Source organism: Glycine max, chromosome 3 (assembly GCF_000004515.6).
Source record: "Glycine max cultivar Williams 82 chromosome 3, Glycine_max_v4.0, whole genome shotgun sequence".
NCBI lineage: Eukaryota > Viridiplantae > Streptophyta > Magnoliopsida > Fabales > Fabaceae > Glycine > Glycine max.
The window spans coordinates 17,528,616-17,542,680 of NC_016090.4; the positions used below are offsets into that span (position 1 = coordinate 17,528,616).

A 14,065-nucleotide genomic window follows, 5' to 3' on the forward strand; every position below is an offset into this window, starting at 1 on the left:
TTCACATTTTGGCCATTGAAGACGAAGGTTTTGAGAATCCTTCCTCAGAAAGAGCACGTTTTGAAAGTACAAGAAGAAGAAAAGGCAATGAAGAGAAAGTGCATTCCGAGAGTGCGAGAAGAAAAGAATGCAAGGAGAAAAAATGAGTCCAATAGGTAAAAAAATCAAAATTTTACATGAAAAATTCGTCCTTATGACTCACTTTTGAATAGCCAATCAAAGATGAATCATGTTAGTAATATTTTTCTGACATTTTCGTTCATTTGTGTCATGTAGACCCTTTTATTAATAATAACGAACTAAAATTTAAATTTTCATCTTTTTAGGATGAATTTATCACTGCTCTATCATTTAAAATAAAAAATGACTATTTATCCAAAAAATAAAGACTTCCAATATCAGCATATTCCCCATTCAAAATCTGGCCCGTGAGAGCCTCACCTATCCTTATCCTTATCCATCAATTAACGTTGGGACAAACAAGGCCTCTTCAGTGCCCCTTTGGGATCTTTGCTGCTTTGTCTGCTCTCTTTTGTTTGTTTTTTTTTCTTCCTTTTTGCTGTGACATGTGTCTGGTAGTTGAAGATTTTATCTCCTTTTCTTAATCCATTATGTTATTGGTTCTTGAAAAAGAGTCAAAGATAGCACCACTACATTTAGCTGGCTTAGTTCAGTATCCTACACATCCTAGGACAATGTCTGCCATGTTTCACTATCCCATTTGGCTTCTTTAGTGTGAGAAAGTAATGGTGTATTTATACTTGAGTTTAAAGTAAATTAATTTACCAAACCGAACACGTTAATCTGTGAAATTCTTTTAGCTAAATCAGTGATGTTAAATTCGAATGTTAAATATACAACTGTCTTATAAAGGAAAATTTTTATTGTCCATAATGATACTATTGGACCGAAGCAGAATAACTTCCTATAAAAGATACTCTTAATCTGTACTTAGAAAAATGGATTAAATTTATATAGTGGTTTAGTTATGATTAAGGATATAGAGAGAGAGAGAGGAGAGAGAGGTATCTTTATTTTTTATTTTACATGTTCTATAATTTTAGATGAGTCAATAGCATCGGAATATAAAAAACAGAGAAAAGGTAGATGTTAATATATTAAATAGGAATAGAAACATTAAACATTAAAATTTCTAGTTTTATTCAGGAAGAACACCATATAGCTACTTGCCATTATTGATCAAATTGTTTCAAGGACAATAAAACATAGTTTTGTAGTCACAGTTGTAGCCAACAGCTTTTGTGCCTTCACGCCCAAATCCCTCCTTGTCCTCAGTACTATCTTAAGGAAGAGTGTAAGCTGCAAAAATCAGCTATTTTTATGAATTGATCAAGAAAAGGGCTATAGGAAAATAGCATTTATAACCTGTCTAAAGTAAAGACATGAGAAAGTTGAACTTAATATTAATTTAAATTAAACTATTTTTTCTCAGCATGAAGTAAAGAATCTTTTAAACTAAACAATCAAGGTTTTTAGAATGTTTATGAACATAATGATGACATCAATTATATTTCTCCGTAATTTCTCACAATATCAAAGAACGCGATAAAATCGTGATCACAACCACAATTTAAAATCTTTATAAACAATTTTAAATTAATGATAGACATATATATCCTTTTTTTTTCTTTACATGTCTATTCCGTTTAGAGGAGTCAAATCTAAAAAAAAAATTAAATATAGTCAATAAGAAATAAAATAGGCTTAAATATTTTTTTTGTCAATGTAATTTACTATTTTTTTTTTTCATTTTAGTCTTTGTAAGATATGTTAGTTTTGTTTTTCATTCTTAAAATATTTTAGATAGAGTTTTTTGCACTCTTTAAATAATTTTTTTTAGTGTTTAAAGCGCTATCTAAAGCTTTTAAGGATAAAAAAAAAAAAAACAAATGCATTTGTAAGTACGAAAACAAATTATTTTTTTCAAGGATAAAAATAAAAAAAAATGATAAATTGCAAGAATGTTTAAACCAATAAAATATACTTACGTCCACACTTGTAACCAACAGGGCGATTAGCAAGGTTGCAGCGTTTTGGGATGGTTATGGCAACCTTAGGATCGGCTCCAGACATTTTTGCTGTGTTGGAGAGCATAACAGCACATAGACAACTAGGGTTCTTGCCAAGTTTCTCGATCTGAGCACAGCAATTCTTAGTAACTTTAACATTTTCATCTTTTGCGGCAGAGACACAAGGAATAAGCTTTATTGCTTCATTATCTGGAGTAGTAGACCTCCCACATTCCCCTGCACCCTCCACTCTATGAATATCTGAAATGCTTACAAAAATTAAAAGTCCAAGAATGCAAACAACCTTAGTGTAAGCCTCCATTATTTTTCTCTCAATCAGTGTGACAAACACCCCTACTTCTGATGGCATTTTATAGCCCAAAATGCACCAAAAAAGTGCTTGGTCTAGTCACCCATCTTGGATTAATGGAGCTGGCACTAGGACAATAGGTGAATTTCTTATTGCACCACTTTGGTATAAAATTAAAGATTGTTTTGATGAAATAAACACATCAAGTTTCCTTTTCTTGTCCAATCAAGGTAGGTGGTGTATTTTTCTAAGAAATCCCATTTTGTTGTTTATGCTTCTAGATGTTGTCATTACTCACATTCTATAAGATAGAGCATGGTATCTTGTCACCTCTTTATCATTTCTACTTTCTTAGGAAACCTGAAATTACGGATCTTCTAAAGTCCAAATTTATCAAATTTTGTTCATAAATGTATTTCAGTAGACCGAATTGGTGTTTGTATACGCATTATTATTTATATTATTATAGGTTAAGATACAAGTTTTTGTTCTATTATCTTATTTTTTTTCTTTTAGTTTGTTCTCTCAAATTTAAAGTTTAGTTTTGGTCCCTTGAAAGTTTTCTATTAGACCAACTTGGTCCTTTCATCAGCCTTCATTTTGGTAGACTTGACAAATGCTCATCACATGTGTCATTTCTCATAGTTTGTTACATGTCACTAAATTGTCTAAGTTAACTTGATAAATTAAAGAAATGATTAGTTTGTTCTACAGAGCATTTTATCAAATTTAAACTTTTTAAACTTACTGTCGAACCGAAACTATGAAGTATAACTAGGGACAAACGTCTATTTTAGTCATTATTATATTAACTTTAAAAGATTGAATTCAAACCAGATGAGTAAGACTAAAAGTTTAATGGCTTTAAAGTGTATGATTTAGTTAAGGTATATGTAAGTAAGCCACCATTATACTTATCATTTTGACATATGTTAACTATTAATGTCATTAATTATTGTATTCTTGGTACTGAATACTGTAAATCCAATGCTGGTTTGTCAACCGTGAAATGTAAGTTCATCACTAATTCAACCAAGTGTGAACATCGCTACACATATCTTTACTGCAAGTGCGTGTGGGTTATTTATAATTCAACGGGGGTAGTGAGACCAATATAGAATTCAATACATCATTAACAATTAACATCTACTTAATGATCAATAACCATAATTAGCATTGCATCAATATTTTATTTACATGGTATGCAATAGTTTATATAAGAAATTAATGTTAATTATCTTTTAAAAAAACGCTACTACTTTGGTCTCAATAACACTAGCACACACTTCTTTGATGCTCAACTGGATAAGCTAGATTTATGATATCTTGCCAGCTATTCATCCATTTAGGTCTCTAACACGTGCGCACACTCATTTCAACCGCAAGTAAATAAGTTTTCACACAACACACTAGTGGTAGACATCCCTTTGGCCAAAGCAAATTAATTAGTTTTACATAAGGTTTTGAAAATATATTTCCATTTTTTATTTTGCATATTCACATTGATTCAAGAAGTAATTAGCACATAGATGATAGAAACCTAATTAGAAGCACCTCAACAATAATTTTTTTTTACATGTGATACTCAATTTTAATTTGACTTTTGCATAAAAAAGAAAGTTTTCAATTCAGCTTCTATCCATTCTCCACTTTGGTCCTTTTATGTGATGGTAGGTACATAATCGAGAACAGCTTTATAAATGGAGACTCATTTGAAAAGTGAAAAACACTTGTCATATAATATAGAGGGCAATGGAATATCATATTTAAGGACCAAAATTTTGTTAAACCTAAATAATGTGCTCTAAATCTGTAATCCTTCTATTAAGATTTTTAAACTATGAACTGCAATACATGATGAAGCCACAACATCTACTGTTGCTACCTCAGCAATCTGTGATTGCAAACCAAATCTCAGTCTCAACTTTTTTTTTAATGAAGAATCACAGTCTCAACTTAAAACCATGTCTTCTACATATTTGATATGTCTACAAAGATGGAAAAAATAATTGACAAAATGTAAAATGTTTAATTGAAATACACTAATAATGTAAATAATTTTTATATTGTCAACCAAATGTGAATTATCATATTATGAAAAAATTTTAACCCTTACGTAATTATTTCAACATTCATATTTGGAAAGTTATCTAAATTAGTTGACATTATAAAAATTTTACATCGATAATGTATCAAAATTAAACTTTGGTGAAAGATTTGTACATTAAAATCCTTCACTCTAACCATGCCCTGTCCAACACATTGAGCTTAACATCTTCTTCTGTGCAATCACTGGACTCCATATCTGTTTCATCAAATGTTCTAAATGGAACTTCATCAAATGTTTTCAAGGTTGGAACAAACTTCTCTTTCCTCTCAATGCCACCAAAATGAGTCAAAACTTTGCTAACTCCTACCCCTCTTTGGGGAAGGTTGCTACTGTTGATGAATGGTGACTTTGATCCCTTTGCAGGACTAACACATCGTGCCGGAGAAAAGTTTGGTGTGCCTAAAGATGACTTATATGATGGAGGAGGAGTGCTTTGGCCAGACATTGAGTGTGGAACTGAAATGGTCTTGTGAGCAATTACACCATCAGAGTGCTTTGTCAAGTCATCAACATAGAGCACATCATCAATTCGTGCTACAATGTTGGATGCCAAACTCTCTAGTACTCTTGAGTAGCTCTCTAAAATGGATTTGCCAACATCCTAGTAAAAAGACAACAATTTTGAAGTGTTGAGATCAAAATTTTTAACAACCAACAAATATAAAGAGGCTAAAGACATATTTTGGTATTTGAAAATTTGACCCTTTTTATTATAAGTCTTAAATATTACAAAATCACACTTTTAATCCCTATTGATTGTTGATCAAGGTTTTAAAAAATGAGCAATTGTGATTACAACTTTAAGGTTTTTTATGTCTCTATAACCACAATCAATTACAACTGTATTAGCTGCATTTATTAAATGTTTTTATTAAATGTAGGAACTAAAAGAATAGGGACTAACACAAAACTACCAAAAACATATATAAGTAATGAAAAGGCTTTAAAGTGTAACATTATAAACAATTAGATATACTAACCTTGTTGCATTGGATTTTGCTCATATCCAAGGCTGTTTGAGGAAGAGCAGGAAAACGCTGCTTCAAGGAGAGTAGAAGGCTTTCTGCTCTTTCTACAAGTGTTTCCATTTTATCTCCCTCAACAATCAGATCCTTGAAGATTTCCCATGATGATCTTGAACTGGATCTTGTAGTGCGACCTGTAGTAGTAGGCCTTGAGTTCATCTTTTTTCGCCAAATATAAATGGAAGCCTCTACTCTGTTGGCAATCTCTATGGCTTGATGTTCAGATGATAAATTAAGGCAAGATAGCAAACACTCAGGAGAAAAATTGTCTGTTGTAATATATCTGTAAATGACATCCCCCAAGCTGGCTCTTGCAGTCTGAAAGAAAAGAAGGATTGGAACACAAGTTTTAATAGGGAGTTCGGAAGAACTAATGCACATTTGGGTTTATGAAAGTAATTTATAAACTCTTTTTAATTTATTTCAATAACAATAAGTTGTATAGTTAAGTCTATCAGGATAACAACTTATTTCAATAAGTTTCACAATTAACATTATGATATAAGCACTCACATGATAAGTTTACTAAAAGGTGCTTAATTAAATTGTTTAACTATTGGAATGTCTTAAGGAAGCAGCTTGAGTATATTGTTCTATGTCTTATTGATCTGTATCTTTTGATTTTAACAGATTACAATTCTGTTAGACTGAGTCTTTGTAAAGTTTTATTCTTTGGGTCAAAATTCGTGTCCCTCTAATAAGAGCTTCATCTTTGCTTTTCAAAAAAAAATTGCTTAACCAATGCACATATGTCATTAGTATCTCATGATGTTTGAAAAGATAGGAAATGGGCATTCATATTATTTCAAAATAAGTTTTTTCAGCTTATTTCAGTAAGTTTCTCAATTAATATGATATAAGCCCTCAGTACATGATAAGTTTATTAAAAAGGTGTTTAACTAAATTGTTTAACCAAATGCACATATGTCATTACTAATTAGCATCTCATGATGTTTGAAAGAATAGGGAATGGACATTCATATTATACCTTTGGAAGAGATTCCAAGTATGTATCAGGGATCTCCATGTCAGCTAAAGTAATGCTGTTAATTGCCATTGCAGCTTTTAATATCTGCTTTGTACTATCCCTTTTGTGCATCAACTGCTTTCTGGAATCTTCATGGAGACCAGAAGGAGGGACTTGAGGTACAGGGAGCCACCATTTCTCTTCTAGCCGCTGAAGAGCTTGGCGGAACGAAGATGAACCATCTGCATCTGGGGCAAGAACCCCTTGGTCAACATACCTAAACTCCGGATCAACAAAACTATCCAGAATTTCCTTTGGAAAGAAGAGAGAATGTTTAGTATGTGCTATTTCTTGAAACTGGACTAATGTACACTGAATGGTGTAAAATCTTACCAGAAGCATGTTATCTAATTTCCTCAAAGCTGGCAGGTTGACATAAAGATCTGACCTAGGTCTAGTGGTCATGACCTGATTCACATGTGAAAAGAAACATTATTAAACATTAAGAACTATCTATATGTACTTTATTTGGTATGAAGTTTAATCAATCTAAAAAGAAGAAAGCATGGATATTAGATTGATCTTATTACTTATATATATACTGCAAGAGTCAGACCCTGCAGATATTGCATTGTGCTAGCAATGCATGTTCATGATGATGACTATCTTACAGTTAAAGGGTGGAGCACATTTTTAACACATACATGTAAATCTAATCAAACACTTGAAAAAAAATCATGATCGAGTACCTTACTCAGCTAGATGATATCAATTTGTATTTTAAATTTTATGCTTTTGTTTTCAAAACAGACGTATCATCTAGCAAAAATTACTAAAAAGCTTTCAACTTTAATTTGCAATCCTAAAATTTCATGATTATATCTAACTGACATTACAATATTAATCAAACGAATGCCAGACAATTCAGCTATTCACAAACCATAGGGAAAACTGAAGAGGGATTTTTATTTTCTTCTGAAAATCTTGTGCTTCAAATGCCAAATGAGAAGTTATCTCAAAAGGGTTGAAGGCCAAAAGGAGCACATATTTATAATTAAACAAAGCATGCATCATACAGCTACGTAAATGCACATTCACATTGTTCATGAAGCTGTACTTGTACCTCAAGTTTGCTTCCATCGGGAAATGTTTGCCATGTAGGCTTCAATTCAACAATATAATCACTGACACTAAGAAGACACTCCATCTCTCGTCGCCACATTGCTTTCTTTTCTGGTGCCAGTGGCTCCAATCTCCAAAGTTGCCCAAAGAGGGTGGCTACAGATTCAGAAAATGTTTGGACAACAATCAGAACATCAGATTTAGGAGCAAGAATTGCAGTAATTATAATTTTTCACTAAATGAAACCTGCATCAAGAAACTGCTTCATGGGTACATACCACATAGATTAGTGATGGCATTGGATATAGTCAAGGCTGCAGGGACTCCATTTCCACTACCTGACATATCTTCTCCAAGTAACAATTTTGCGAACCTTTCCTTCATCAATTCATGCTCTAGCACTGAGAACCAAAATCATATTAGAGAACATACTATGTTGATATTATAAGCCAGGAGCCCCAATTGTAGAAATTAAACATAGATTATGTAAATCCCAAGGAGTTGGTCAGGTAGAGCAAAACCAAGTCTCACATGTGACAAGTCACAGGTTTGAGTCTCATTTTTTTTATAAAGATTATGATGTGTAAATGCATTACAATAGGACCTTGACATTCCAACAACGTTGGCACCCCAAGACCTATCAATCATTAGCAGCGCACAAAATTTATTATAAAGAGAGAAAAAATGAGAACAATTAACAACATGGGGAACTAGGCCAAAAATTATGTTAAACCAAAAAGAAAGGCATAGATTATGTACATAAGCACATTGAATTTGAATACCTGACATTGATAACCCAGATACTTGCTCCTCAAAATTCTCATTACACAAGTCCTTTTTCTCTGCATCTTCACTTCCACGTGGACTTGTACTATTAGATGCAGACATTTCCTGAAACCCCATTGAAGTTGATGAAGATGTATCTTCTGCACTACCTTGACTCTGACCATCAAGTTCTGTCATCTCAGATAAAAGAATTTCAGAGTTGGAACTTCTCTCTCCACCCTTTTCTTTAATCAAATCAGCAAAACTCTCATCATTGCAACCACTTTCACATTCTATGCTTCCTTCAACACCTTCACTCTTATAATCAATCAAAGCCTCATCTTCCATTGCTGCTTTCCCTCCTACACAAAACCTGCCGCAGGCTAGAAAACGGTGTTGTTGTTGTTTGTTGTTACCATGCCAACATGTGAAGTCCTTCTCTTGCAAGACCCTTTTGAAAGTTGTGAAAACTTTGGCGAGGCTGGGACACCTAGAACATCAAAATGAAGAAAAAAAAAGGGTTGGATTAATGAGGCACAATATTGCTTCATCAGCAACTGATAATTAATGTTAATGTTGTTGTTGTCGAGTTTATGCTCCTTGTTCGGTGAAAGAACCTTTCATAAGTTGTCAACAATGTTTGATAGTGAAGGGTAGATGGATACATTGATGGACCATTTTGTGGGCTATGTATGATTGCTTACTTATACTTGAAGAATGAAGGTGAAGCCAATCATGATTAGTACTGAAGATTGCTCAAAGCACGTGAATATGAGAGAGACATGAGAGGAAAAAAGAAAGAAAAAAAAAAAAAAAAGCATTCTTGACTTCATTTATTATATAGAACGCTCTCCTTAGACTTCCCATGACAACCTATGTACTAACATTTTGTACTTCTTTTTCTTAGGAAGGAGTAATAACATTGTATTGATCATTAATTTAATTAGAATGTAACGCAAAATATAAAGTTTTTTTATCAAATATTTTATTTTTATGTTATCGATTATAATAAATAATTACTTTAAAAAATAAAATATAGTAGATGATTCTTAATTAGTTGATCATATAAAACAAGTGTGATGCAAAATTAAACTCTATTTTGTAATACAAAGCTCATGAAGATTGTCATTTTTAATCGAAGAACATAGAATGAAGACACCTTGAATCTAACTCTAATAAGGATGAAACTGGTTATGATTAGATTCTTAGATAGTATATTCGGAGTGAAGTTTTGGAAAACACAATTTTTTTTTTTTTACTTTTTAATTAAGAAAAATGTATAACATTCCTAAATATAAACAAAAGATTAAGAGGTTAAATTTATCTTAATTAGTTTATAATTTTTTATTTTAAAAACAGTCAAATTATAAAATACATATTTATTAGAAATAAAAAAAATACATTATTTTTTCTTTAATCTTAAAAACTATACAGTACTTTCAAACATAACTCGCATAATTATTTGAGAAATTCTGTCTTAGGAGTCCCTTTCAAATTTGACCTTACCAATTATTGTTGCACGTCCTTGACGTGTCTCCGATATGCCTCCGCTCCAGTAAGTCAATTAATTTAATAAAGTCACATCCATTTGTTCTAGATTAATGGTGAATTTAATGTAGAGACAAAAATAAAGTAAAAAAAACCATTAGGGTAAGAAATGAAAACTTGTAGTAACGTTTTTATGCTGTAAGAGAATTAAATGAGTGTGTGTGTGGTGGGGGGAAGGGGTTTTATTTTTCATCTCAATTCTCACCACCAAGAGTAAGAATTCAATTACAGGATTTGAAGTTTGTAGTTGTAGGCTCTTATGGGCCACAGTGTTTCACTGTTTTGATGGGAACAAGGGATGTCTTATAAAGGGATGTTTCTGTCTCCTAGTTCCTTACATCACATGGGGAGTTCCAAGAACCAGAAAGACATTTGGCTTTGCCAGAAAAGAATTTTTCTAAAATTAGGGTTTTAAAGGCATAAATCATCAAATTGTCAAGAGGGTACAATCGGAACTGTGCATAGGGCCAGCTAGTAGTATTATTTTGTTTTTGCTCCTTTGTCTTCCCTTTATATTGTATGGTTTGTCTAGGGATTGAAGTTCTGCTTTTGAGTGTCATGGCAGTGTGGCACAAATGACCAATATTTATTTACAAAAATGTGTTTATTTCAGTTTTTAAAATAATTACAAGTAAAAAAGATACTTTTAAAAAAATAGTAAATATTTTGAATAGCTTTTCATAGAAATCAACATTTGATCATGGCAGTGTGGCACACAAATGACCAATGTTTGACCATGGCATAAACGTTATCGAGGTAAAAACTTCGTATCCCATTGTTCAGAGGCTGTTTTCGGATTCGAACTCATGACCAACAAGTCACCAAGGCACAACTTTACCGCTACACTAGGGCTCGCCCTCAGTTTTTAAAATAATTAAAAATAAAAAATTGAAAATAGTAAATATTTTGAATAGTTTTTCATAGAAATCAATATTTGACCATGGGATAAACGTTATCGAACTACATTACTTTCTTAAAAAAAATGCGTTTATTTCAGCTTTTAAAATAATTAAAAGTAAAAAATAGTAAATATTTTGAATAGCTCTTCAGAGAAATCAATGTTTGACCATGGCTGTGTGGCACAAATAACCAATAGTTGACCATGGCATAAACGATACCGAACTACATTATTTTTTAAAAAAAAAATGCATCTATTTCAGTTTTTAAAATAATTAAAGTAAAAAAAATTAAAAGTATAGCAAATGTTTTAAATAGCTTTTCATGGAAATCAATTACCTTTTTTTTTAAAAAAAAAAAAGAAGAAGAAGAAGAAGAAGTGATTTTGTAATTGTAAACAAGCATACATTAATTTCTATTTTTTACAAATATCCTTAACAAATAATCAATAAATTATTTCACATCCAAAACACATTTTTTTTAATCTAGATTAAACGAGCAATTTAAAGAAAAAAGCGACATAAAAAGACTTATGTAATCTGTACGAGATGATAACTTCAATGTTAATGTTGTCACTCTAAGAAAATATATTGAACGAAAATCATTTAAACATACATATATAAGCAAGGTCATATATTTTTTTGGTAGGCAGACAAAGGAAGGTACATTTTTAACTTGAAAAGAAGAAAAAAAATGATTTTCTAATCATATAGAATTTGCAGTTGAGATCTGATAAATAAATAAATAAATAAAACCATAATAAACATAATTTCTGACTTACCTTATACGGCTTTGCCTAGTCTCAACAAAACTGACACTTTTTTTCCCTTCGGTCATAATGCTGGTTGTTCCAACAGAATTAGCAGAGCCGAAAAGCTTTCTACCAAAGGCCAACACAACAACTAGGGTTGGTGTAAATTACTAAAAATTTGAGAAACTTGAGAGGGAAAAGGAATCAGAAAAGCTTGAAACTAAGTTTTTTTTTTCTTTCTTTCATAAGCATCATTTAAAGTTTGGTCAAGAAAGTCCTGCTTCAGTTTCATTTAATAAATTAATAAATATTTATTGTTTCATTTAATAAGTACTGACTTCTTTATGTAGATGCTTTAAATGAAACGATTATTAATTGACGTTTATTTATTACTTCATTTTAAAATAAACATTTTTTATTCTATTAAATGTGCAAGTTGTTAAAACTTCAATTCAATATTTAGTAGTTTTAATGATATTAATATTAAAAATAAATAGTAATTTGTACATATTTTTTCAAAAGTTTGAATATCAAAGTGGAATGGAGGAGGAGTCCCCTAGGCCTAGAATTTCTAACTTTATAAATAATGTGTGTCAATGTCCTTTTATCATCTAATTCAATATATGTAGTCTTTCAAAAAAGTTAACCAATGCATTACCTTTATTAAAACTTAATAAAGAAACAACATTGATGCCTATTATTAAGTATTAACAATGTTATAAATTTAAGAGGGTCTTTCTTCACTCCATTTTGATATTTAAATTTTAAAAAAAATATTCAAATTTTAAAAATGTAAAAAGTACCATTTATTTTTAATATTAATATGTTTAAAACTGCTAATTGAATTGATCTTTTAGTCAACTTAAGCATTTAATAAAATAAAATACAAAATATTTTAAAATGAAGTAATTAAAAACATCAATTAATAACTCTCTTCGTTTAAAACATTAGGAGAAGTCAGCGCTTAATAAAAGAAGTGGTCAGTGCTTGTTAAACATGGACTCCTGTTGATCTTTCAAATGAAGAGTTCGTAATTGATGATCATCTATTACCTCGTTTTAAAATAATATTATTTTTTGTTCATTTATTAAATACTTAAGTTGATCAGTATATTAGCTCAATTAATAGTATACAAAATTAATATTAAAAATAAATGGCAATATTTCTACATATTATTTTTAAAATTTAAATATCAAATTAGAGGGAAGGTAGAGTCTTCATGAATGTGTAATATTATTAATAATGTGTATCAATGTACTCATAATATTATTAATTGAATTGATGTATTGATTAACTTACAATTTAATAAAAAAAAATAATTATTTTGAAATACTGCAATAAATGAATCACATAAACAAGTGACTCTTTTTATTCGAAATATCAATAAATTTAATTATATCTTATTCAAAAAGAGTTGTCAGCTAACCTTGCTCATTTATTACACCATTTAAAAAAAATATTTTTTTGTTTTATTAAATATAAGTTGATGAATACATCAATTCAATTAATATTGTTAGGACTTAGGAGGACATGTGTACACATTATTAAAAATGTCACATATTTAGGAGAGTTCTCCTCCACTTCACTTTGATATCCAAATTTTAAAAGAAATATGTATAAATTATCATGTTTAATATTAATATGTTTCACACTATTAATTTTATTAATGTATTGATCAACATTTTATCAAATACGATTGTTAGTCAATATATTATTGAATTATATAATAAAGGAGCATTGGAAAGCATTGATAAATATTAACTAGGTAACAACTTTAATAGGTCTTTACCCACTTCACTTTGATATTCAAATTTAAAAAAATATACTCAGAACTTACTATTTATTTTTAATATTAATTTATTTTTAATATTAATTTATTTTACATTATTAATTGAATTGGAGTATCAATCAACTTAAACATTTAACAATAAGGAAAAAATATTTTTATTTTAAAATGAGGTAATAAATGGCCATGAACTAGTAAATTTTTTCATTTGAAACATCAATGAGAGTCAATGCTTATTAAATGTTTTACTTGATAAGGATCGACTACTTCTTTTAATAAGAATAGACTTATTAAAAGATTATTAGTTGATGTAGTATTTCCATATTTTAAAATAGTTGATGTTCAATGCTTATTAAAAGAAGCAAGCAATGCTTAAAATGAAAAGTGTTACTAGTTGATGTCCATTTATTACCTCATTTTAAAAATAATAATATTTTTTATTCTATTAAATGTTTAAGTTGACCAATACATCAATTCAATTAATAGTGTAAAACAAATTAATATTAAAAATAAATGATAATATTTCCATATTTTTAAAAATTTGAATATTAAACTAATGTGGAGGTAGAGCACTCCTAAATATGTAACATTGCTCTTGAATATGAAATTAACAATTTTACATATTCATAAGGGTTCTCCTCCACTCCGCTTTGATATTTAAATTTCAAAAGAAGTATCTAGAAATTGTCATTTTATGAATATGTTTGATACTATTAACTAAACAAATGCATTGGACAATCTTTTTTCAAATAAG

At 30.1% G+C, this 14,065-nt stretch overlaps 2 protein-coding genes across 4 annotated transcripts; both read right to left on the reverse strand.

The window, feature by feature from the left end:
- Positions 1-1,087: 1,087 nt before the first annotated feature.
- Positions 1,088-2,482, reverse strand: LOC100306273 (uncharacterized). Of its 2 annotated transcripts, none has more exon segments than NM_001249405.2 (2): positions 1,088-1,333; positions 2,010-2,373. In NM_001249405.2, coding segments are annotated over 2 exon segments (378 nt in total). In that variant the 5' UTR covers positions 2,353-2,373; the 3' UTR covers positions 1,088-1,298.
- A 1,995-nt stretch (positions 2,483-4,477) lies between these two features.
- Positions 4,478-9,131, reverse strand: LOC100788452 (rop guanine nucleotide exchange factor 7). 2 transcript variants are annotated; one of them, XM_026127820.2, is made up of 7 exons: positions 8,347-9,128; positions 7,843-7,965; positions 7,566-7,720; positions 6,836-6,910; positions 6,464-6,754; positions 5,431-5,793; positions 4,478-5,051 (listed from the first exon to the last, which is right to left on the reverse strand). In XM_026127820.2, the coding sequence occupies exons 1-7, from the start codon at positions 8,675-8,677 to the stop codon at positions 4,575-4,577; spliced, it is 1,815 nt and encodes a 604-aa protein (XP_025983605.2). In that variant the 5' UTR covers positions 8,678-9,128; the 3' UTR covers positions 4,478-4,574. The 2 variants fall into 2 exon arrangements, with proteins under 2 accessions (XP_025983605.2, XP_040869821.1); XM_041013887.1 differs by having other exon boundaries at positions 6,464-6,910; positions 8,347-9,131.
- Between the last annotated feature and the right edge of the window lie 4,934 nt (positions 9,132-14,065).

Bases quoted from the DNA above. Each gene is read 5' to 3' on its own strand.
- LOC100306273 (XM_006576088.3), bottom strand. From the start codon at position 2,400: ATGCCATCAGAAGTAGGGGTGTTTGTCACACTGATTGAGAGAAAAATA.
- LOC100788452 (XM_041013887.1), bottom strand. From the start codon at position 8,677: ATGGAAGATGAGGCTTTGATTGATTATAAGAGTGAAGGTGTTGAAGGA. The intron at 7,721-7,842 runs GTATGTACCCAT...CTGAATCTGTAG, and splicing joins TGCCATCACTAATCTATGTG to CCACCCTCTTTGGGCAACTT. The intron at 6,911-7,565 runs GTACAAGTACAG...CATGTGAATCAG, and splicing joins CCGATGGAAGCAAACTTGAG to GTCATGACCACTAGACCTAG.